This window comes from Mesoplodon densirostris, chromosome 18 (genome assembly GCF_025265405.1).
Source record: "Mesoplodon densirostris isolate mMesDen1 chromosome 18, mMesDen1 primary haplotype, whole genome shotgun sequence".
In the NCBI taxonomy this organism is placed as follows: Eukaryota; Metazoa; Chordata; class Mammalia; order Artiodactyla; family Ziphiidae; genus Mesoplodon; species Mesoplodon densirostris.
The window spans coordinates 27,621,855-27,645,160 of record NC_082678.1 but is presented as its reverse complement, the minus strand read 5'-3'; the positions used below and the strand labels follow the sequence as shown (position 1 = coordinate 27,645,160).

Genomic DNA, 23,306 nt, shown 5'->3' with positions numbered 1-23,306 from the left:
GGAGATGGGAAATAAATGAAGTGATCCCTATAATTGCCCTTACTTCTCTGAGAGAGTATCCACGTCATGGTACAGGGAAGAGAAGTCCAGACAGAGACTAGTGGGCTCCCTGACAGACGAAATGGAGATAAGGGTCTGGGAAAACCAAGGTAACTAGAGTTCACAAAGCAGAGTATCAGAGAGAAAAGAAGTGCACAGACAAAGAACTCTGGAGATATGCAGAGGGATCTCTTGAGAATTCAACAAAGTATGGGTCAATACATTTGTGTGAGGAATAACTTGATGCCAGGAAAAGAACCACATGAAAGGATTAATAAGAAGAACAACTGGATATCACACAGGGTTGTAGGAATAGTACCTGTTCCTACAAGTCAGACTGGAAAACCTCATGATACTCAGAAAGGACTTGTCTCAGTAGTTGCAAATAATGAGCTCCAGACTAAAGGCTACTTGGACTCCTACCCAACGAACCTTAAAAGCTAGACCTAAAAGAATACAATTGTTTTGAGTAACCTAATTTCACCCAAAACAGAGCCCAGGCATTTTACAGGAATATAAATATACATAGCACACAATAAACTAAAACTCACAATATCTGGGATCATATGAAAAATTGCAGGCAAGCATGCAAAGAAGTAGGAAAATATGACCCATACTGAGGAGAAAAGGCAATCAATCAACAATAACCCATAATCTATACAGATGTTAGAATTGGCAGAAAAGAACTTTTAAAAGGTTATTATACATGAAGAAAAGTTATTATAACTGTATTTCATATGTTAAAACACCCAGACTAAACACTGAAAATGTTAAGTGTAGGCATGGAAAATGTAAAACAGACCTAAATTGAGCTTCTAGAGATTAAAAACAATGTCTAAATGAAAAAGATATTGCAGGAGGTTAAAGGCTAATTAGACACGGCAGAAGGTCAGTGAACATTAAGGCATAGCAACAGAAACTATCCAAAATGAAACAAAAGGAGTAACAAAACAACAACAAAATGAATAGAGCCTCAGTGACTTGTGCAACAACTTCAAGTGGCCTAATACATGTGTACTTAGAGTCCATGAAGGAGAGGAGAAATATAAAAATTTGAAGAAATAATAGCCAAAATTTTTCCAAATTGGTAAACACTATAAACCCTCAAAGTCAAGAAGATCAATGAACTTTCAGCAGAAGAAACATGGACAAAACTACACCAAGGCACAAAAAATAATCGAATTGCTCAAAACCAGCAATAAAGAGAAGAATTTAAAAGGAGCCAGAGGAAAAAATTATACACTACATACAGAGGAACAAAGATAACAATGACAGCAGAATTCGTGCTTGAAAAATCGTAAACGAGAACTCAGTGGAATAACATCTTTAAAGTAGTGAATTGAATTCTATCGAGCTAGAATTTTATACCCACATCTGTCAAAACAAAAGCAAAATAAAGACTATCTCAGACAAACAGAAGCTGAAAGAATTCATTACTGGTAGACTTTCACAATAAGAAATGTTAAAAGAAGTATTTTTAAGCAGAAGGAAAATGACACCAGATTGGAATATGGATCTACATAAAAGATTAAGAATACTGGATACATACAACAATGAAGACCCAATTCAACCAAAAATAAATAAAAAAATTAAGAAAAGAAGGGAAAAATCATATAATCACTGCAATAGATGCAGGAAAAGAATGAAAACATCTAACATACATTCCTGATTAAAGAAAAAAAAACAGCCCTCAGTAGACTAGGAATGGAAGGAGACTTCCTCAACTTGATAAATGACTTCTACAAAAAACCTAACATCATACTTAATGGTGAAGGACAAAGTACTTTCTCACCAGGATCAGGAACAAGGCAAGGATATCTGCTCTCATTGCTTCTATGTGACATGGCACTGAAGGTTCTAGCCAGTGCAATAGGGCAACAAAAGGAAAAGACACATTCAGAATGGAAAGGAAGAAGTAAAACTATCTTTATTTGCAGATAACATGATTATGTAGAAAACCTGACAGAAGCTACGAAAATGCTACTGGAACTAATAAATGAGTTTATCAAGTTTGCAGGGTACAAGATCAACATACAAAAAGATGAATTTGTCTCAACAAACAATCAGAGATCAAAGTTTTAAAATGCTACTTATAAAAGAATCCAACATATAAAATACTTAGAATAAATCTGACAAAAGACTTGCACACTGAAAACTGTAAAATGTTGCCGGGGGAAATTAAGAAAGACCTAAATAAATGGAGAGATATAAAGTATTCATGGATCAGAAGATTCAATATTGTTGAGACATCAATTCTCCCCAAATCGATTTATACATCAAAACCCCAGTAGGCTTTTCTATAGACATTGACAAGCCAATTCTAAAATTCATATGGAAATAAAATTTAGAATAACTAAAACAACTTTGCGAAAGAACAAAGTTGAAGAGCTAACAGTAACTGATTTCAAGGATTATGAAGCTACACCTTCAAGACATTGTGATAGTAGTGTAAAGATAGACAAAAAGACCAAAGGAACAGAATACAAAGTTCTGAAGTAGAGAGATGTGGAGAACTGACTTTCAGGTTCAAAGGCATTTCAGTGGAGAAATGATAGTCTTTTCAACAAATGACGCTGGAACAACTGAATATCCAGGTGCAAAAAGAAAAAAAAAAAATGAACTTGATCTAAACCATATACAGAAGTGAACTCAAATTGGTTCAAAGATCTAAATGTAAAACATAAAACTATAAAACGTCTAGAACAAAACAGGTGAAAAATTTTATGACCTTGAGTTTGGCAAGATTTCTTAGATACAACACCAAAAGCATAATGCATAAAAGAAAAAAATAGATAAATTAGACACCATCGAAATTAAGAATTTCTGCCCTGCAAAAGACACTCCTGAGTGAACGAAAAGATGAGTCACAGAATGGGAGAAAATACCTAGCAACTTACCTATTGGATAAAGGACTAATTTCCAGAATATATAAAGAACTCTCAAAACTCCAGAAAAATATAGCTAAAAGATTCAAAGATATACAGATGGAAAATAAGCATATGAAAAGATGTTTGACATGATTAATCATTAGGGATGCTACAGTGAGATACAACTACACACCTATTAAACTACCTAAAATTAAAAATACTGAGCATAGCAAATGTTGGCCGCAACGTGAAGAAAATGCAGCTCTCGTACACTGCTGGTAGAGATGTAAAATGATCAAACCACTATGGAAAATGGGTATTTTTTAAAAACTTAAACATACACTTACCAATGATGCAGCCATTCTACAGGCAGGCATTTACCCAGGAGAAATGGAAGTAGACATCCATACAAGACTTGTACACAAATATTCATAGCAACTTTATCTGTAATAGACAAAGACTCAAACAACTCAAATGTCCATCAATGGTCAATACATAAATGGTGGTACCTCCATATAAAGGAATGCTATCCAGCAATAAACAGAAATGAATTACTGATATATACAACAATATGGATGAAGATTAAAATAATCATGCTGGGTTAGAAGCCAGTTAGAAAAAAGTATACACTGTATGATTCCATTTACATAAAATTCTAGAAAATGCAAACAGAAAGCAGATCAATGGTTGCATGGCGATTGGGAAGTGCAAGGAACGATGGGAAGGAAGAATTACAAAGAGACATTAAGAAACTTTCTGAGGTGATGGACATTTTGAGTTTCGTGATGTCTCCATGGTGTGTATGTATGTGTGTGTGTGAACACAGATTATTGCATGTCAATTATACCTCAAAAAGCTGTTAAAAGAAATGATATTATATAAGAGAGACAATTGGGGAAATTTGAATAGCAACACTTTATTAGGTAATATGATTGTGTAGGAATTTAATTTCTTCAATACTGTGTATTAACAGTATCGTGGTTACACAGGGAAATAGTTTTTAATATCCAGAGAGGAGGGCATCTAGCTGACAAGAGAGGGATCGCAATTGTGGCAGATGGTGTGGGACACTGAGGAAGATGAGGCTAGAGCAGTGACCAATGCGTGACGGCACAGTGAAGACAGTCATTTGCCAGGTGACCTGACAAAGACGGTTGGAAGAGACTGCTAAATGCAGGGCCGTTTCCGCATACTAATCTCACGCAATCCCCTCAACTAGCCTTGGCGTAACAGAAAGTTTCTATTAGCTTGCCATATTGGAGGGGGGATGGCACAATTTAAGGTGCAGTAGGTTGTGTAATAAACTGTCACAATAGGGTCCTACAGAAATAGTTTTTTAAACCGCAAAAAAATAAAACTTGACCCTTCCCTCACAACGTATATGAAAATTAACTTAAAATGAATCATAGACCTAAATGTAGCTATACAACGTCTGGAAGAAAACGTAGGAGAAAATCTTTGTGATTTGGGGTTAGACAGTGGGGTCTCAGAGAAAGATTTCTTAGATTAAGACGCAAAAAAGCAGGAACCATCTAAGAAAAATTGCTAAGGGACTTCCCTGGTGGTTAAGACTCCAAGTTCCCAATGCTGGGGGCCCGGGTTCGATCCCTGGTCAGGGATCTAGGTCCCACATGCATGCCTCAACTATGAGTTCGCATGCCAGATCTAAGAAGCCCATGAGCCGCAACTAAGGGGCCCATCTGCTGCAACTAAGACCCAGCACAACCAAATAAATTAATTAAATAAATATGAAAAATTAAGAAAAATTGCTAAATTAGAGTTCATCAAAAATTTAACACTTCTAGCTTTCAGAGACACTTTAATATAATGAAGATAAGTCACAATCTGGGAGAAGATATTTACTAAACACATATCTGAGAGCAAGGACTTTTTCCGTTGCTTTTTATATAAAGCACTCTTAATTCTCAATATAAATATCCAATTAAAAAATGGATTTGAACAGACACTTCATTTAAAAGGATATTTGCACATGAATAGACACTCAACATCATCAGCTATTACAGAAATGCAAAATGTGGCAAAAACCACGAGATTCATCTACACACCTACTAGAAAGGCGAAAATGTTTTTAAAAAACACATATAAGGATCAGGTGAAGATGTAGAGCATCTGCAACTCTCATAGACTGCTTGTGGGAAAGCAACATGGCACAGGCACTTTAGAAAACGGTTCAGCAGTTTCTTAAAAAGTTCAATAGGCACTTAGCATATGATGAAGCAATCCCACCCTGAGGTATTTTACCCCAAAGAAATGAAAACATATGCTCACACAAGACATATATTCACACACACATGTGAGTGTTTTCAGAGGCTTTGTTCATAATAGCCAAAAAACAAGAAGAAACTCAAATGTGCATCGAACAATGAATGCGTAAACAAACTGTGTATCCACACAACTAGAATACTGCTCAGCGCTCAAAAGGAATGAGCTACTGACAGGTGCAACAAACCAGATGAATCTCCAAAGAGACTGGCTAAGTGAAAGAAGCCAAAAACAAAAAGCTACATACCACATGATTTCATTTATCAAATATTCTGGAAAAGGCAACATTATACGGACAAAAATCAGATTGGTGGTTGCCAGGGGCTGGTAGTGACAGGAGGATGCATTGACTACAGAGGGACATGGGGGGTCTTTTGGGAGTGCAGAAGTTTTCTTTACCTCAAATGTGGTGGTGGCTACAGAACTATACGTTTGTCAAAACACATCACACTGTATATTTAAAAAGAGTGAATTTTGTTAAACGAAAATTATACATAAATAAACCTGACTTAAGAAGATAATCAAACAAACCTAAAAATACAATTGAGTGAAAATCAATGTAAGAAAAATCAACTTACAGTGTTTCCAATTCAAGGGTCATCATGAGGATGCTTTCAATTGCGGTAAGTGACACTTGTGCTGTTCCCATGTCTCTGAAGGAGAAGCCCAAACATGCATGATATAAAACCCAAAGACAAAATTTCTAAACTGAAGAAGATACTTAACATGTGATTACTTCCACTTTGGCTTCTTACTTGCCATAGATGATAATTCCAAAGAGCTCTTTTGGAAGAAATTTAAATTTGCATCATCAAATTAATGACCTTGGTGCTGAACAGTACAATCATTTTCTATGATCCTCACGTCTCATTTTCAATTGCATCTACCTCTTTTGATCACTCTTTTTTTTTAAAAAAATAATGTACCCCTTATTCCTTTTTGCTTTCTTGGATAAATACTATTCCTATATGCATCTTCATGTTCCATATCTATATGTGTTCTTCAACACTGTTCTCATCCTCTGCTGGCTCTCTTACCCATATATATTCTTTCTTAATCCTTTTCTTTGCCAATAACTCTTATTTTCAATAACCCAGTTAAAATCTAAATTATGACTGTTTAGCCAAAGTACTCAATTTTTGACGAAAGTAAAAAGGAGCAGAAATTATCTCATGAGCCATGAAACTCTTACAATACTTACAAAGAGTTTAATGCTGGCACTTTAAAAAGACAAGAATCTTCAACTGTTGGCAAAGGATTACGATTGAGAATTCTGAAAAATGGAATGGAATTAAAATTATCGGCATTTTCAATTACTTCCATGAAAGTTTATATTCATTTTTTTTGGTATGGAACTTGAAGGTTAAAAATATCATTTTATGTCTTTACCTATATATCACCCTTAGAATCTGTAAAACGCTCTTTCACTGGGAGCTACCCCGGTCTCTAGATGATAAAGTGGAGAAGAGAAACAAACAAACAAACAATAAAATAGAAAAAAAGTGGCTAGCAAAGAAAAAATATGCCAAAGTACTTTTCACGTTAAAAACCCTCGAAGTGACTATGCTGGTAGGAAGCCCTTGCTCTGTAAAAAAAGTACTATTTCTAGTGTCCTCCATAATTCAAGGTGTTTTTCTTTCATCTCTACAAAGTTTGAAAAATTTCATGATTTAAACTACTCAGCTAAAGACAAAAATAAGGCTAATTCCTTAGTTCTGGAGCCAAAGAAGAGATAAATCCAAGAGCAACTGGTGAAAGCCATACTCTCATCACATAGTCCCGTGTGTATTCTTGTGCCATAGCCTTTGTTACTGTGTATGTAATCAACTGTTTACTTGTCACTCTCCTAGATTGTCAGCAACTTAAGAGCAGGGACCACACTTTATTGCCATTATTATTCCTGTGCCTGACATAGTGCCTAATATTTACTAGGCATTTAATAAATGTTTGCTGAATAAATAAATAACATTTTGTTTATATATCAATAAAATAAACAAATTAATTTTGGGGAACAAAATTTTATTCCAAAATGTTGGAATAGATTTTCTTCATAGTTCTTTCTTTCTTTCTTTTTTTTTCCCCTTAGTTCTTTAAAACAAATAAGGGGGAAAAAAAAACAGAAAAGAAACAGGAAGAAAGAAGAGAATATCTGACTTAAGGTTAACTCTACTCAAGAATTATTAGTGTACTTTTGCAGAATATTATAAAGATAATTATCAAAACTAATATCTTTTGGGTTGCCATGCATATGTGATCAGCATTTAACATTTCATCCTCACAGTAACCTTATGTGATATATATATTACACAATTGTACAAATGAGGAAACTGAGGCACAGAGGAGTTACATAACTTGTCTTAAGTCATCAAGCTCGTAAGAAGCAGAGCTGGAATTTGAACTCAGTTCTGACTCTAAAGCCTGTGTTTAACCTGAATGAAAAAAAAAAGGGTTTTTTTTTTTTTGAAACATCTGTTACTTTAACCTTAATTTTGACAGCACTAAATATAGAAATACCTTTTCAAACTTCATCTACCCATCTGGGAAAGCCTCTATGAGAATTATATTTTCTCTTTTTATTTATTTATTTAATTATTTCTCTTTTTATTTATTTTTTCCTTAATCATCTCTTGTGATAAATATTTAATTAGCCTACGGCCATTGAGACTTTATAGACTTTTTTTAAAAATTGCAGGAAAATCAGTAAAAATGATGGAGGAAGGACATCTGAAAATTCATCCCTGCATAGAAGCAACAATAACAACAACAACAAAACTGGCAAAAATGGTCAGAATCAACTTCTTCTGAACTCTGGACATTTAACCAACATGCTGGCAGTAAATGGGGGAGCAATTTATTCAAGGAAAACAAATTAATTTCTGTAAGAACAATGAGATCTGTGTTGCTTTAACTTGCCCTCGACCTTTGGTCTCCATGCCAGTGGTAGCCTTGAAAAACAGCCCACATCCCTGGTACCAGAACGAGCAGCATGGACTGAGAGGTCCTTCAAAGCCTCATTCCCAAAGAACTGTCATTGTTTTACATGTCTGGTGGTCCCCTGGAAGACCTCACTTGAAAGGCTTGCCTTTGACCTGACTGAGGGCTGTCTAGTGAGAAAAGCCTCTGCTCAGGTGGCATTTCTGGAAAACATTTTCAAGCAAATATTTTAACATGGCGGTGGCATGAGGCAATGGATAACAGTTTGGGGCAAAAAACAACCCAACCGCAAAGCTTTAAAAGAAAAGCTGAGGAATGAGATGTGCACAGACACTTTGAAATATTCCAATGTATTCCTGGGAAACTGGAAGACCACAAGACATATTCCTGGGCATCTAGGAGAATAACTGTTAGCATTAATAAATGAGTTCAGCAAGGTTGTAGGATATAAGATCAATATTATTTCTACACACCAGCAATGAGTAATCGAAAAATGGAATTTAGAAAACAATTCCATGTGGAACAGCATCAAAACAAATATAATACTTAGGGGAAAATTTTACCAAGTAAGTGCAAGATTCACACTGAAAAGTACAAAACTGTTGAAAGAAATTGAAGAAGATCTAAATAAGTATAAAGACCTGCTGGATTCATGGACTGGAAGATAATCTTATGAAAATTTCACTACTTCCCAAATCGACCTATGGTTCCATTGCAATTCCTATCAAAATCCCAGCTGACTTCTTTCCAGAAATTGCCAAGCTGTTTCTAAAATTCCTATGGCAATTCGAGGAAACAGAATAACCAAAACAATGTCGGTAAAGAACAAAGTGGGAGGACTCACACATCCTGGTTTCAAAACTCAGTTCAAAGCTACTGCAATCACAGTGTGGTACTGGAATAAGAACAGACATGTAAATCAATGGAACAGAATTGACAAGATAGCAATAAACCCTCATATTTATAGTCTATTGATTTTCAACAAGGGTGCCAAAACAATTCAACGTGGAAAGAACAGTCTTTTCAAATGATGCTGGGACAACTGTACATCCACACACAAAATAATGAAGCTTCACACCGTATATGAAAATTAACTCCAAATGGATCAAATATCCAAATGTAAGAGCTAAGACTATAAAACTCTTAGAAGAAAACACAGGAGTAAATCTTTATGACCTTGCTTTAGACAACAGTTTCTTAGATATGATACCAGAAGCACAAACAACCAAAGGAAAAATAGATGAATTGGATTTTATAAAAACTAAAAAGTTTGTGCTTCAAAGGACACTATCAAGAAAGTGAATAAACATATAGAATGGGAGAAAATACTACAGGTGGGAAGAATAAGATGCAGTGGGGAGAAGAAAAGTGTAGTAGTTGCTAGGTGTGACAATCTCAAAATTTTGAACTATTACAAATAAAACAGCCACCCTGAATCACCCCAAAGGGCAGACCCAAGTTATTTTTGCTTTTAGTGTTTATGCCTTTCTAAATCTGAGAAGCTGCCAGGATTCTAGTACATAGCAAAAAGTGAGGACAACACCCTCAAGTGTGTAAGCTTTTGTGTGTACATAGCTATGTAAAGGAAACCAATGCTAGCTGACTGGGGGAGCATTAGGGCGGCTCTGTGACCGCAGCTCAATTTGCCTTCATAGTGTGGACACACCTCCCACACTGATATTCTCAACAATGGGGTAAATAATTCAATAGGGATAAGGCTTTGATTTTCCTCTTATTCTCTGTTCGTGCTTATGTTCTTGGTACGATATTGATGTACCACGGACAAGCCAGCATGTGAATGTGCTCTGTCTGCTTAAGTTATATAGCCTTTCTACATTGTAGAGTCCTTCAGTTTCTAAAATCATGGAGCTTGTATTGTTAGATCCAATGAAGTGACTAAAAGAATTTTTAAAAATAAGCCATCAGTCTGGACCTGCATAGGTGAATGAAGGAGAAACACTTTACAGTCAGAGAAAAAAAGCATACTTAACATTTAGGATTATCAACCACTGCCGGTTTTCCATAGTATATTTCATTCCTGATTTTATCTGAAAGAGATATGATGACTACCACCATTCAAAAAGTGGTACTTTATTAATAAGCTCCTGGCTCATCTTTGAGGTAGATTTCGGATTTAAAATAGACTACCACACTGCTAACCACTTCACCTGATATTTCTCAATAACATAGAGGCTTCATTCAAGAAACCTACTGACTTATAATTACCTGACACCCGGTGATGAATCAAGGATTTGTGGGGCCTGAACCTCATCTACTTTGGGAAATCCTAGCTAATAAAAACAGGCAAAGTTATAAATAGAAAAATCGCTAGGACCCCTCTCAAGACCTTGGAAGGGACCTATGCAAGTGAGGAGCCCTGAAGCCTAAGGTTCATTGAATTCAGGATAAATCCACCTCAGCTGGGGCCCTTTTCCAAACTTATTTAATGCAAGCAACTTATAAACACCCCAGTAATATGTCATTATAGGTAGTAAAATGATTTAACTCGAGGGTGGCATCTTCCCTTGGTGGCTTGCCTTTGGTAAGAGATGCAATAAAGTTTGTATCTCACCATGGCAAATGTTTCCTAAAGCAACTTAGCTTTGTCTATTAGAAAGACTTAGTCCAAAACAAAGACTTACTATACTGTGACAGTCTTTTGAAAGTAACTGTGAATGAGTCTTCGGAGTACAGTACTAATTTATTTACAACACCAGATAGTTCTGATTCTTTCACTACCTTTTTCTGTCATTTAAGAGGAGCACAAATTCCAAAGGAACAAGTTGGTGCCTCTTCCATTACAAATCTTTTCTAACCTACCACCCGTTTTCTACTTCATCACCCCCCTCCCTCACCTTGTTACCCTGCTGCATAGATGCTAGAATGGCTCTCATATATGTTTTCCCATCAACATCCATATTTCTCCTTCCAGTATGAAAGCTTCTTGGGGACAAAGTCCCTGCCCTATGCGTCTTTGTATCCCCAGCACTTAGTAGAGTGTTCACAGACAGTGGGCAAGGCACTCAGTGAATGTTTTGGAATGAATTCATTCATTTTTAAACTGTGATTTATTTATTTATTTCCACAATGTATTGTCCTGTGTTGCCTACATAACTATAGTGAAACTCTGATTCTTATAAGGAACTCTTGGTGTTCTGGGATGTTTAGGAAAGGTGGTGAGTTTCAGACGTTGTACTGACGCTACTAAAACCTCCTGGTGAAGGGACCTCACGAGCCTGCTCTCCGGTGTGCTAACAGAAGAAAAACCAACCCTCGGTGCTCTCTCCCCAAGGTAGGCGTCAGCAAACTAACAAGGGAAAGGAAGGAGGCCGCTAAAGATAGGCATCTGCAGGAATTGTTAACCCAGCTCCAGACACAGCCTCAACACCTTCATTAACCCAAAATGTGGGAACTGTGTGAAGCTGGATTTCTGAACCACAAGACAGGTAAGAGAGTCTTTTCCAAAGCCAGGTGTAGAAGAGCTCTTTCCCTTGAGTCTAAAATCGCCTTCGGGCCATTGAACGTACCCACTATCATTTCCTTGTGCCATGAGAAATCAGAGAAGTTTTGAGCTGAAGGGGTGGAAAACCCACACTTCTTATTGAAGAGTAGTCAGCAAAGAAAACATATTGAATTAGGCCACAGCAAAGTCTTTTCTTTATATTTTTCACACTACAGCTGAACACAAACAACGTCTTTTTCCATACCTCAAAGGTTCCTATTGGCCACCGATAATTCACTTCAGCAATATATGCTTTTTTGAAAAATAATGTTCTGGGTGGCTGGGGAGAGCCCTGTGGTGGGTGTTCAGGAATTCTTTCTGCTTTACCATTTAAAAGAGCTAATGATGGTTGGGGAAGCACCCACACCCACTGAACCACACCCTGCTCAACTTAGTTCTCTGCAGCTCTGTGTTGCATACATTTTAAGCAGTTAGGAACTTTGCACATGAAAAGGAATCAAAGTGAAATTCAAAAGTGGAAGTTCCTGGACCATTCTCATATTGGAGAGGCATCCGTGGGATTCCATGACAATGCTAATCTGAGTGTTTTTGTTTGGTGCCTTTAATTGACCATGCCAAAGATCAGTACTATGGAAAGCAGAGCCTTTCATATATATGAGTTAAACAAGTCTCTTGGCCTCTTTGTACCTTAGTTTCCTCATTTGAAAAAAAAAAATAAATGGCTCTCAAGACATACTTTCCAGAATTCATACTGGGCTTACTTACACCCAGCTAACCAATAACTGCATGATTGCTTTTACACACAGTTGTTTACATGTATTCATCTTCTATTTCACTTACAACTTGTGTAAAAACTGCATTCCATGCCAGGCCTGAAACGTTCCAAAGCTCAGTTCTGTGAGTAAATTGCAACCAAGATTTCTACAAAAAAAGACACGAGCAAAAGAATTAGAAAAACAGATATTCTTTCAGAACATTTATCCATTGGCAATAATTCTCATTTATATATGATGAAACGTAACATCACTACTCCCTCCATACACTAAAGAAATCTCACTGTGGGAGATATTATGATTTATACTTTCATGATTATATATGTGGTGCATTAGATACAAAATACTAAATGCTCATTAAATACTTGTGTTAAGTGATCTTTATTTCTCTAGCTAGGCAGCACTATTGACAGTTTGGGCTGGATAATTCTTTGCTGTGGGAGGCTCCCCTGTACACTGTTGGATGTTTAGTAGCATCTCTGGTCTCTGTCCACTAGATGCCAGTAGCGTATACAGTTCTGACAAGCAAAACTGTCGCCAGACACTACCAAGTGTCACCTGTGTGCAAACTCACCCTGGTTGAGAACCACTGCTCTTGATCCTGGGGGATGTTGGATGCTCAGCATGATCCTGCTCTGTGCTGGAACTGTCACCTCGGGATACAATGGAGACTGAGCTACAACTTCCTTAAGGAGCTCTGGAGGCTGAGGTGGGGTCTTCTGCTGGACTGGAGAAGGTTCAACCTCTTTAGTGACCTGTGGATTTATGGGAAGTGCCAGAGCCAGAGATTTAACAGTGACCTTGTACAAGTGTGACTGCTGAGCTTCATTTACCCCATGATGAACACATGGTCAAACTACAACCTCCTTAAGTGTCTCCAAAGGCCGGGCGAGGGCCTCCTGAGGACTTGAAGTTTCTAGTTCCTCAGGGGCCTCTGAAGGCTGAGATGGAGCCTCCTGCGGAAGTGGAGGTGGTTCTACCTCCACAGTGGGCTCTGCATGCTGAGCCTGGGCCTCTGCCTGGGGTGAAAAACATTCAACGTCCTCAGGGGTCTGTGGATGCTGAGCAGGGGCCTCTTGATGAAGTAAAGATTCAGCCTCCTCAGTGAGCTCTGGATGACGAGTTTGGGCCTCCTGCTGGGATGCAGAAATATCTCATCCTCAGCAGAAGACTCCCTGTCGTGTAGCTTTTGGGTCATGTGTTCCTTGCGTGTGGCGCTGAGAGGCCTATACATACCCCTAAGCCAAAGTGGCCGCCTTCTCCCGAAAAAGCCCTCCTAGAACACAGAAAGGGAAATATTAATTCTGCATCTCCCCTGCTTTCTCTGGCCACAGTACTTTATCCTCCTCACATCTACCTGACTCTCACTTTCCCCTGAGCTTCTCTTACGCAGCAGAAATCCAAAAAAGCCCCTTGGAGGAAAACACACACTGTTAGTGCTGCATGTCACTTTTCATCTCTCTCACAATGTGTTATCTCTGCTTTCACTAGGACTAAATGGGGACCTCAGTCCATAATCACAATGAGCAAAATCACCACAGACCCGGGATCATGAAAATCATTGCATGCATGCTGGCCTTCCAGAAGTTCTCTGTGTCTGTCCAAAATGGACCCCAAGTGTCTCTGGAGAGACATTTGTATGTGGCTTAGCATGGAGCATAGGCAGGATTTTCAGCCCCGTTCACCTTTCTTTGCCCTTGGCCAACTGCCCTCGTGCAGTGAAAACACTTGCACAACGGCACTGGGCAGAAACTCGTTACTCCCTTAGACGCGCTTCACACCAGTCCGCTTCGGACTTAGTCGCACATGCAGCATTTGCTGCGGGTGTGGGTGTGGGGAGAAGGTGATTTTATTTTCCTGGCTGCTCTATCCTATACGTTGAATCACACCAAGTAAACACCTGAACCCAACGAGCAAAGTCATCTATAGCTCTCTGACTTTCACTCTGCAGGCTGTCACTCAGGTGTCAGTGAATTGTGGAATCCGTTTAAAGGCCACGACCAGCAGGGAAGCACAAAATACTCTTTTTGAATACAAATAGAAGAGAAAAAAATCACAGTGCACAATAAGTTTGTTTCAGAAACTACTTATGTCCATATAGTATGTGTCTACTCAACTGTGACCTAAAACGTAGCTCACAGCCCAAGCACAGTGTGTGATCAGTGGAGAAGTCCTCAGTGGAAAGGGACCATCTTCTTCTTGGTAATCACTAGCAGTATGACCATGGGGCAAGATAGTTTCCCTTTCTCTTTCTCCAGTTCCTTATTACAAAAGGAAGAGACAAACTACTGTCTAAAGTTTCTCCCGGTTAAAATTCTATGAGGTTTGGATAAAGGGAATAGAGAGTAGGGGCCTGAAAAACAGTAGGATGAGAAGGGAAGTTTTCTTGCCACTTTCCAGAAGGGACTCATATGTTCTACCTTTCGTCAGCTTTGAGTGAGGCCAGCCCCTAAATCCACAACCATGTGGCCCTCCCTACCCCAGAGCCTCCTAGAAGGCCTCTGGCCTGGCCTGATGCCTGGGAGCCAGGCATCCGCCCAGCAGGAACAGGTACAACCAAAACCTCTCCCCGTCCACCCTCTTTCCTTAAAGGACTAGGGAGAGCAGATGAATGTGTGCCAGTCCTGTTCTAACTCAGCTTGGGCTGCAGAGCTAATTCTGCTGAGAAATAAACTAGGGTAAACCATTAGGGTAATCAAGCGTTCTTCCTGCCTTTGCTGAGGAAACTGAAAGAGATGAGTTCTAAGTTCTCCTCTAGTTGTAAAATTCTGCTTTCAAAGACCAATATTTACCTTCTGCTTCTTTTTCTATCTTCCTCTTTTGAAATTCTAGGAGAAGAAATCTGCTTTGAAAGAAAACAGGATCATGATTATCCATTACAACTATTTCCAAATCCTTATTCATTCCTTTTGACTTTAAATCTTATCTATCCAGTAAGATGATAACTCTTTCAAGGAAAGGAATTCTACCCTGTTTAAGAATCCTTTGACTCTTCCACAGTACCTAACTTAGGGTCTTGCATGCAGCTGGCGATATATTTTATTGACTGTTTTAGATAACGTTCAACAGATAATTCCTAATAAAAACTCTCAGAAGTAGGAAAAGAAAATAAAAGTATCTGGCAGAAACCTAAGCATTGTTCTAAAGTCAAGAACAAGAGTAGGATGCCCAATCATTACTGCTACTATTGAGCACTGTGGAGGAGGTCTTAATCAGTACGAAAAGAAAAACGAAGTATTGGAAAGAAGAGACAAACATATCTGCATATGAAACAAGGGACCCAAAAAGACCAAAAGAATCAACTGAAATTTTATTGGAAGTAACATGAGTAAGATGGCTCCATACAAAATCAAGAGATCAACATATTAGCCTCAATAGCTTTCCCATATAACACAACTAACTAACTAAAAAACAGAAGGAACCTCCCGTTCACTATATCAATAAAAATGCATAAAGCACCTAGGAATAAATTTAGCCACAAATTTGTAAGACCTATGTGATGAAAATATTAAAACTTTTTTGAAGGACGTTAAGAAGTACTTACATGGCATGAGATACCATCCTCCTAGAATGTTGTAAAGAGGTCAATTCTCTTCAAATGAAACTAAAAATTCAATGCAATCCATTTTATAGCCAAAATAATTTTTAAATAAAACCTGGCCAGCTGACATTTGGTAGAGAATATATGTAAGAATAGTTATGAAATGTATGCAAAAGAAGGTCAAAGAGTAGGACCTTGCCCTACCAGATATAAAATATGTTATAGAGCAACTGGAATTAAGCAGTGTGATATCAGTACTGGTACAGGACAAGATAACTGGATCACAGAACAGCATCCAGATGAAGATAGCATATTAGACCAGGGAAGAAAGAATAAACCATTCAGTGAAAGATTTGAAAAGAATCAGATCTTCATGTAGGGGGAAAAAGTTAGATCCCCTACCTCAACCACACGAACAAACAAATACAACAAATTCTGGACAGATTATAAAAGTACTTGAAGAAAATATTAGAGATGATTTTTACGTCACGAGGTGACAAAGGCCTGGCTAACAAAACCCACCCCACATGAGCCATGAGGAGACGACAGGCAGATATGGTGGCAGACTGTCAACACACCTCCTACTCTTCACAGCCCTTGCCCCCTTTTCCCCTGGACTGTTTGTCTGCTTCTTGTTGACTTATAAAACTCTTGGGAGTTCCCTGGTGGTCCACTGGTTAGGGCGTGGCTCTTTCACTGCTGTGGCCCGAGGTTCAATCCCTTGTCAAGGGACTAAGATCCTGCAAGCTGCACAGCATGGCCAAACCCCACCACTTCGAAACAAACAAACAAAAACTCTTTATGGTAAAGAAATACTGGCTTTCATTGAATTTCAGTGTTTCGAATATTTCCAGTGTTTTTGTCTCTAAGGAGACAAGACAAAAGAGTGCAGTAGGGAGCACCAGCTTTGCAGTCGGGTGAAACTGCCTTCTGCTTTGGGTTTGGCCGCTGGGGCCTTACACTGATCTCCTTCATCTATGAGGGAGGGATAGTAATATCATCCTCACAGGACTGTGGGCTTTAAATCAAACAATATATGGAAAACTCTTCATCTTACGCTTGGCATGAATCAGTGCTAAGCTGGTGTCACAGACAAGATGGTGGAATATATCAAAGGCTCTGCTTGTGGCATCAGGCTCTGAAGGCTCTTTCCCACCAGAAGATTATAGAAATATTGCTTTTATTTTCTTCTAATACCTTTATGTGGTCTTTTTTCACATTTATGGATATATGTTTATTTAAGATGAAACATGGGGATCTGCTATTTACCCCCCAAATACTTAGGCAGCTATTCTATCACCATTTATTCATTTTCTTCCGCTGATTGCAATATTAAAACATGACATTTCAAAAGTCTTAAGAACACAGGGGTCTATTGCTGGACTCTATCCTACTTCAAATAAATATTCGGTTGAATTATTCCTCACTGTGGAATTGACATAACGCCGCATCTCTCTTCCGTTGAACACCATTACTGTCTACCATAGGAAGAACACTGCATGGCCCCTGTCCTCCAAAAGCTTATCGTATATGTGGGGAGAGGAAATAACGGTTAGGACTCCTCGCTTTCACTGCCGAGGGTACAGGTCCAATCCCTACTTGGGGAACTAAGATCACACAGGCCCAAACAAAACAAAACAAAACAAAACAAATGCAAGAAGTTAAAAACAATAAAAAGGGGACTTTACAGAAATTCTAAAAATGCCAAAGGCCATATGCCACCTGAGATGTAGAGGGTACAGTCTGGGCAATGGCCAATGACTAGCAAGCTAGTCCCCAGCCTCCTAGGCTCAGAAATCATACTCTTCCTCACCAAGCGAGAACTCACGTCTTCCTGTTGTGGCAGTCTCACTTGAGCAATATCACAGGATTGATCAAACATCAGAATGCCAAATTATTACTTGACAATGAGAAATACATCTGTTCTACACACAGGGCATCTGTGTCTACACAAGCAGAGAATTACCTTCTGTGGGGACAGGCCTCCGTGGCACACTGAAGCACAATCACAGAATCGAAGGCTACTTGGTGACAACAGAATTAGAAAAGGAATCAGCCGAGTCCAGAATTTAATGGGAAGGCCTGAGGTAACTGGATCCATCCATCTCCTCAACAGGCAGCCTGGCTAGTGGGCCTGACTCTGCAGTTATGCTGCCTAAGGTGCCATCTCTACTCTTGGGCAATGTGAGGATGGGCACTGCCCATGTTGGTCTCTCCTCACCTTTTCTATGCTTTCACTAGTGACCAACCCTCCTGCAGATAGACACATTTCTCTTTAGAAGTTAGTACATCATGTCAGGTTTGATTCAAGTGTGATAGGCCAGGAAGCCATTGGTCCTTACACATCTCTGCTCAGCTCCATGATGTGCTGACCTTGGTGGTTCTCTCTTGGGGGGCTGCCTTTCAAAAAACTGCTTACCACTTTTGTGAGTTCTGAGGGGAGGGGACTGCTTTGCTATGGCCCCTAAGAAATGGTGACAAACCTCACAGGACTAGGATCAGGAGGGCTGGGGTATTCAGGGAAGGCTTTACAGAGAAAGATATCTGAACTTGAGTTGGCTTTTCAGAGATTCATAGGAGTTCCACAGGCAAAGCAAAATAAAGGAATTTTCGATGGACAAAGGCACAGACAAAAGTAGGAATGGGTATGGTGTAACTAGCGTATAGTGAGGAGCTGCTTTGGCTGGAATGGAGGGCTGCCATTACAGGAGAAAAGATAACTAAAGTAATGTGGAGTGGTAGGGTAGAATCAAGACTGTCAGCCTATTAAAATCACTCTTTTAATGTTAGCAACTGCCTGCTGGAAAAGTAATAAACCACTATGTAACTGAACAAAAGGTAAACAGGCTAGCTCCAGGAATAGGCTACTATAACTATTTGAGGGTAGCCTGCTGCAAGATTTTACTTGCAGTGTTTTAATGGAACCTATCTACACAATTCCTAATACACCGGAGAAGAAAGCTGCTAAGTAAACCTGAGGAATTGACGAGATCACACTTTTGTCTTTTAGGCATGTCCTTTTAGCCCTCCCAGGGTGACTGATAGCTCCTTGAGTATGGAGATCCTATATCTCTCATCACTTCAGCCAAGAAGGAAAGAAATCAACAGTAGAATGAGAGTGACTGGTGAGGACCTCAAATCAGCATACTTTCTTGAGTTGAAGAAAATTTACTATCATGTCAACTCTGGCCTTCTTATAAACTTCACTTGTCAAAATAGTCCAATAGCTTGTTATCATGGATCCAATTCCATAGGGATCTCCTGGGAGTGAAGTTCCTTTTAAAAATCCTGTGGGGACTTCCCTGGTGGTGCAATGGTTAAGGATCCGCCTGCCAGCACAGGGCACACAGGTTCGATCCCTGGCCTGGGGAGGTCCCACATGCTGCAGAGCAACTAAGTCAGTGTGCCACAACTCCTGAGCCCGTGCAGCTACAGCCCGTACTCCACAACAAGAGACGCCACCTCAGTAAGAAGCCCATGCACCGCAATGGAGACCCAACGCAGCCAAAAAAAAAAAAAAAAAAAAAAAAAAACACACACACACACAAAAACATCCTGGGAATATACTTTTCATTAAAAGAACAAAGTGTATGTCAGTCCTCATGGCTAAAGGGAAGAATCAAGTAGTAGCAGGTGGAAAGGTGGATTTGATTCTCAGTTTCTGGGTTCTGAATCTGAATTAATTATTGTCCTTACCTCAATGAGACAGAGAATTCTAACACAAATCGTCACTACTACAGGTACAGATACTGCCAAGATGAGTTTGTTGTTATAGTCATAACCTGGAACTTCTTTTGTGAGCTAAAGAAATATATCACAATTTTTAAAAACAAGGAGATAGAAGGGATGAAAACTTACGATTCTTCATCCTATTCTAAACGATAGCTAAACTATTCTTAAACTACTATGAAACCCAATCCTTCCAGGCGAGTAGCTTCTATAAGAACAAGCCAAATTTAATGTTATTAGTCTTATCATTAGCATTTTCTTCTACAATTTATCTACAATTTATTTATCTTGTGTTATGTCCTTTTCGCGTCTACCCTAGGAATAGTGACACACTCTCTCAATGAGCAAAGTTGGAGATCACTGTCTTAGCCCGTTTCATGGCTGAAGATAAGATACTGACTAGGAGCCCGTGGTATTCCCGCTTGGGCACGTTAATGGCATGTCCTAAACTGAGTAAAACTCCAAGTCCCATGTGTCAGGGGTTATCCTCACCTCACTTGACTCCTGCTCTTTCTGCTCACTCTGGGCTTCTGTGCTCTCACTGATAGAGTTGTCAGCTTTCCACTGGTCCATATCCCATTCCGCTTTGGACACATTTACTTCTTGCTGCTTGCTGAGAAGCTTCATCAGGAGGCCTGTTCTAGAGATGAGGTTGGCACAGGCCAGCTGCACGTGGGTGTCCGAGCAGTCTATTTTCAAAGTCTGGATAACATGAGAAATGAGCCTTTGCACGTCATTGTTGGGGATGAGGGACCAGAGCTGCTGGTTTAGCTGAGTTTCAACTTGATCACCCGGGGATGCGAGCCCTGGGAAAGTGAAGCCTGTGGGCTTAGAGGATAATTCAGTGACCATGTTGTGGTGCTCCCATTGTGTTTTGTTGCTGTGTTGAACAGCTGGCATACTGTTGTCTGCAGCAACAGTAGAATGTGCAGTGGAGACGTTCCTATGGCTAGTGTTTCCAGGGCCGGTTCCTCCTGGCAGAGTAGCGTTTCCTGTAGAAATAATTGCTTCAGAAACATTTTGTGCAGTATTGTTTTCTGAAGTAGTGTTTTCTGCAGAAGGGTCTGAAAGAGAAAATAATTCTGGAAAAGGATTTTCCTGAGAAGTCACTTCTCCTGAAGATGAAACAGCCTCTCGTGGAGGGGAATTTATGAGACTCCTCACGACAGAGAACGGAGGGCTTGCAAGCATCACTCTATCAAGTGAACTTTTCTTTCTGAACTTTCAACTCCCTTTTTTCTTTTTTCTTTTTGTTTCTTTTTGCGGTACACAGGCCTCTCACCGTTGTGGCCTCTCCCGTTGCGGAGCACAGGCTCCGGACGCACAGGCTCAGCGGCCATGGCTCACGGGCCCAGCCGCTCCACGGCATGTGGGATCTTCCCGGACCAGGACACGAACCCGTGTCTCCTGCATCGGCAGGCGGACTCCCAACCACTGTGCCACCAGGGAAGCCCCTCGATGCTTTTTAACTTTGGGTTTTCTGTGGACCCGATGAGACCTAATTTTATGGAAGATGTATTTTTTTTTCCAGAATGTGAGATTAACTCGAAGTCCTTAATATTTCTAACTCTTGCCTTTGCATCTTCGAAAACATGAATAGCGTTGGATAAGTCTTTTGATTTGCTTTTAACCTCAGATGGGGATTTTGGCGGGATGGAGGCACAAGGCCTGCCCTTGAAGTACGGTTTGAGGGGAGAGGAGCCTGCGGCCTTGTGTTCCTTTATGAATGAAGACTCTGCATCGGAGGACTTTCCCACCAGCTTCCTGGGCCTCTGCACCGTGAGGAGCTGTTTCAGCTTTCTTGGGGATGGCCTCCTGAGCTTTCATTCTTTGGCAGTGTTCGCCACAGATGGCTGGGCATTCTGTTTCCTCCTGACGCTCTCATCTCCCACTGCTTTGAGGTGCATTTTCTGTATGCCCCTTGAGGACCTTGTTCACTCTCACCAGCTTTTCCTCTGTACTCTCAATCTTTGCTAGGCTGTCTTTCTGTGGTTGGGCAGTTTCTAACTTCTTTTGAAAGATGTAGCGTGTAAACATGGCACTTAAAAGGTTGCAACGCGTACACGTGGCAGGTTTTTCTTCCTTTTTAACCTCATCAATTTTTTCTTGAGTTTCTGCATCTAACAAATTTTCCACAAAATGGAGTTCCCTCAATTTGTTTTTTTTAGTTGAATTGTTGGGTACAGGTTTAACAGAAGGGCTCCTTGTATTGTTTTTCAAAAGGCCCAGCGGCATATGTCCATCTTGTGTATTTGAAAAAAGAAGTTGAATGAATGGTAATAATGTTGATTCCACATCTCCTAGATTTCCCTCTGAGATATAAGGCAGTATGTAATTTAGTGTACTGATAATATCACTTTTATTATTAAAGTCCAGCTGCTCATTCATGAAGCCTGACAAGCTGACAGCACTGTTAGGTGAGGACATCCTGTCTGCCTCAATAGTCAGCTCGGTGCTGTTGTTCTTCTTCTGGGCTTGTAACACCTTCATCAACGATCCTCCTGCATTCTCTATAGATGTTTCTTCATCTGTCAAAAGAGAAGGGACTGTTTTTGATCACTGAAGACTGATGGGACAGCCTTTTGTCAGTCCACAGCCAAAGAAATTAGGAATCAGTCAAAGTTTGAGTGCCACTTAGGAGAAAAAGAAACCCACACTTAAGCCTATGACTGGCAACAACAAAATGTGAGAAAGGTCTCTCTTGAAAAAGGGGCTATCTACTCAGAAAATTCTGTAGCGTGAAATATAGGAACTATATTCAGGATTACTCCACTGGTTCCCAGGGGCCAGTACTCAAGAAAAGCCAAGGCTGGAAGACAAATATTCCCCTAATCAGCTGGACTCTCTGCAGATCTACTGTGACTCCTCACATTCATATACCCCATCCTGTCCTGCCTCAAAGGCACGGGAGTGTGAGGCTTCCTCTCTCCACCTCTTCAGTGTGCTTGTGTTCTTGCTGCTATCACAGATCTCCACGACAACCACCGCCGCTAACAGGTCGTCATCTGGACATGTCCTTCTCCAACTACCCACTGAGTCCTTTGCTTAGTCCCTGCTTCTATATATCCCAGTCCCCATAACAGAAGCCTCTATACAGAAAAAAACACTATGTCCGCCCTGGCTCTTTGCTAAAATTTGGGCAGGGAGCTCGGGTATAAGTTAAGAGATTTGCCAGATTGTATGCCCATGTGGAATGTTCAACAAATCAATGGAATAATACTTGAGGCCCTAAAATGTAGACGGGAAAAAGCAACTTCTGTCAGATGGCTACTTTGCTTTCAATTCATTTTACTTCTAATATTTCCAGCTCTACTTGGGGAACCATCCAAATCTTCTGACTGTGTGAAGGTAATGTGTACCATTGTGTAGCTGGGCTTGTCTCCCAAAAGGATTAAAAGTATTTTTGGTGAGGGTCAAAGGAGGAGGGAAGGGTCATGAGAAAGGAGGAGCAGAGGCTAGCAGAGAGCCCCAAACTGGGGACAGGAGATCGGGGCCCTAGGGTCATAGCACTTAACACTGCTGATCTTGTTTTTCCTCACCTGTAAAAGGAGATTAAAAATGCTTTTTCTGCCCACTTCTGGGGGAGAAGGGAATAATATAATTAGTAAAAAAAATGTTTGGGGGAGTTCCCAGGTGGTCTAGTGGTTAGGACCCGGCACTTTCCCTGCTGTGGCCCG

At 39.9% G+C, this 23,306-nt stretch overlaps 3 protein-coding genes across 3 annotated transcripts in view; all 3 read right to left on the bottom strand.

The window, feature by feature from the left end:
* Positions 1 to 17,701, bottom strand: part of LOC132479150 (uncharacterized) — an 82,220-nt gene extending 64,519 nt beyond the window's left edge. Inside the window, 4 exon segments of the mRNA XM_060082730.1 lie at positions 5,768 to 5,842; positions 6,391 to 6,462; positions 12,427 to 12,507; positions 17,589 to 17,701. Coding sequence (XP_059938713.1) covers positions 5,768 to 5,842; positions 6,391 to 6,462; positions 12,427 to 12,507; positions 17,589 to 17,701 — 341 coding nt within the window.
* Positions 17,702 to 19,554: 1,853 nt separating this feature from the next.
* Positions 19,555 to 20,481, bottom strand: LOC132479149 (leucine-rich repeat-containing protein 37A3-like). Its single transcript, XM_060082729.1, has 2 exons — positions 20,122 to 20,481; positions 19,555 to 19,701 (listed from the first exon to the last, which is right to left on the bottom strand). The coding sequence occupies exons 1-2, from the start codon at positions 20,479 to 20,481 to the stop codon at positions 19,555 to 19,557; spliced, it is 507 nt and encodes a 168-aa protein (XP_059938712.1).
* Positions 20,482 to 21,510: 1,029 nt separating this feature from the next.
* LOC132479148 (uncharacterized) overlaps positions 21,511 to 23,306 on the bottom strand; it is a 138,673-nt gene continuing 136,877 nt past the window's right edge. The window contains 2 exon segments of the mRNA XM_060082728.1: positions 21,511 to 21,749; positions 21,975 to 22,157. Coding sequence (XP_059938711.1) covers positions 21,511 to 21,749; positions 21,975 to 22,157 — 422 coding nt within the window.

What these genes read in the sequence shown, in the direction of transcription:
- LOC132479149 (XM_060082729.1), bottom strand. Translation starts at nt 20,481, where the DNA reads ATGGTCACTGAATTATCCTCTAAGCCCACAGGCTTCACTTTCCCAGGG. An exon ending in AAGAGCAGGAGTCAAGTGAG is followed by an intron (nt 19,702 to 20,121) that starts GTGAGGATAACC and finishes ATATTTCTTTAG; the next exon opens with CTCACAAAAGAAGTTCCAGG.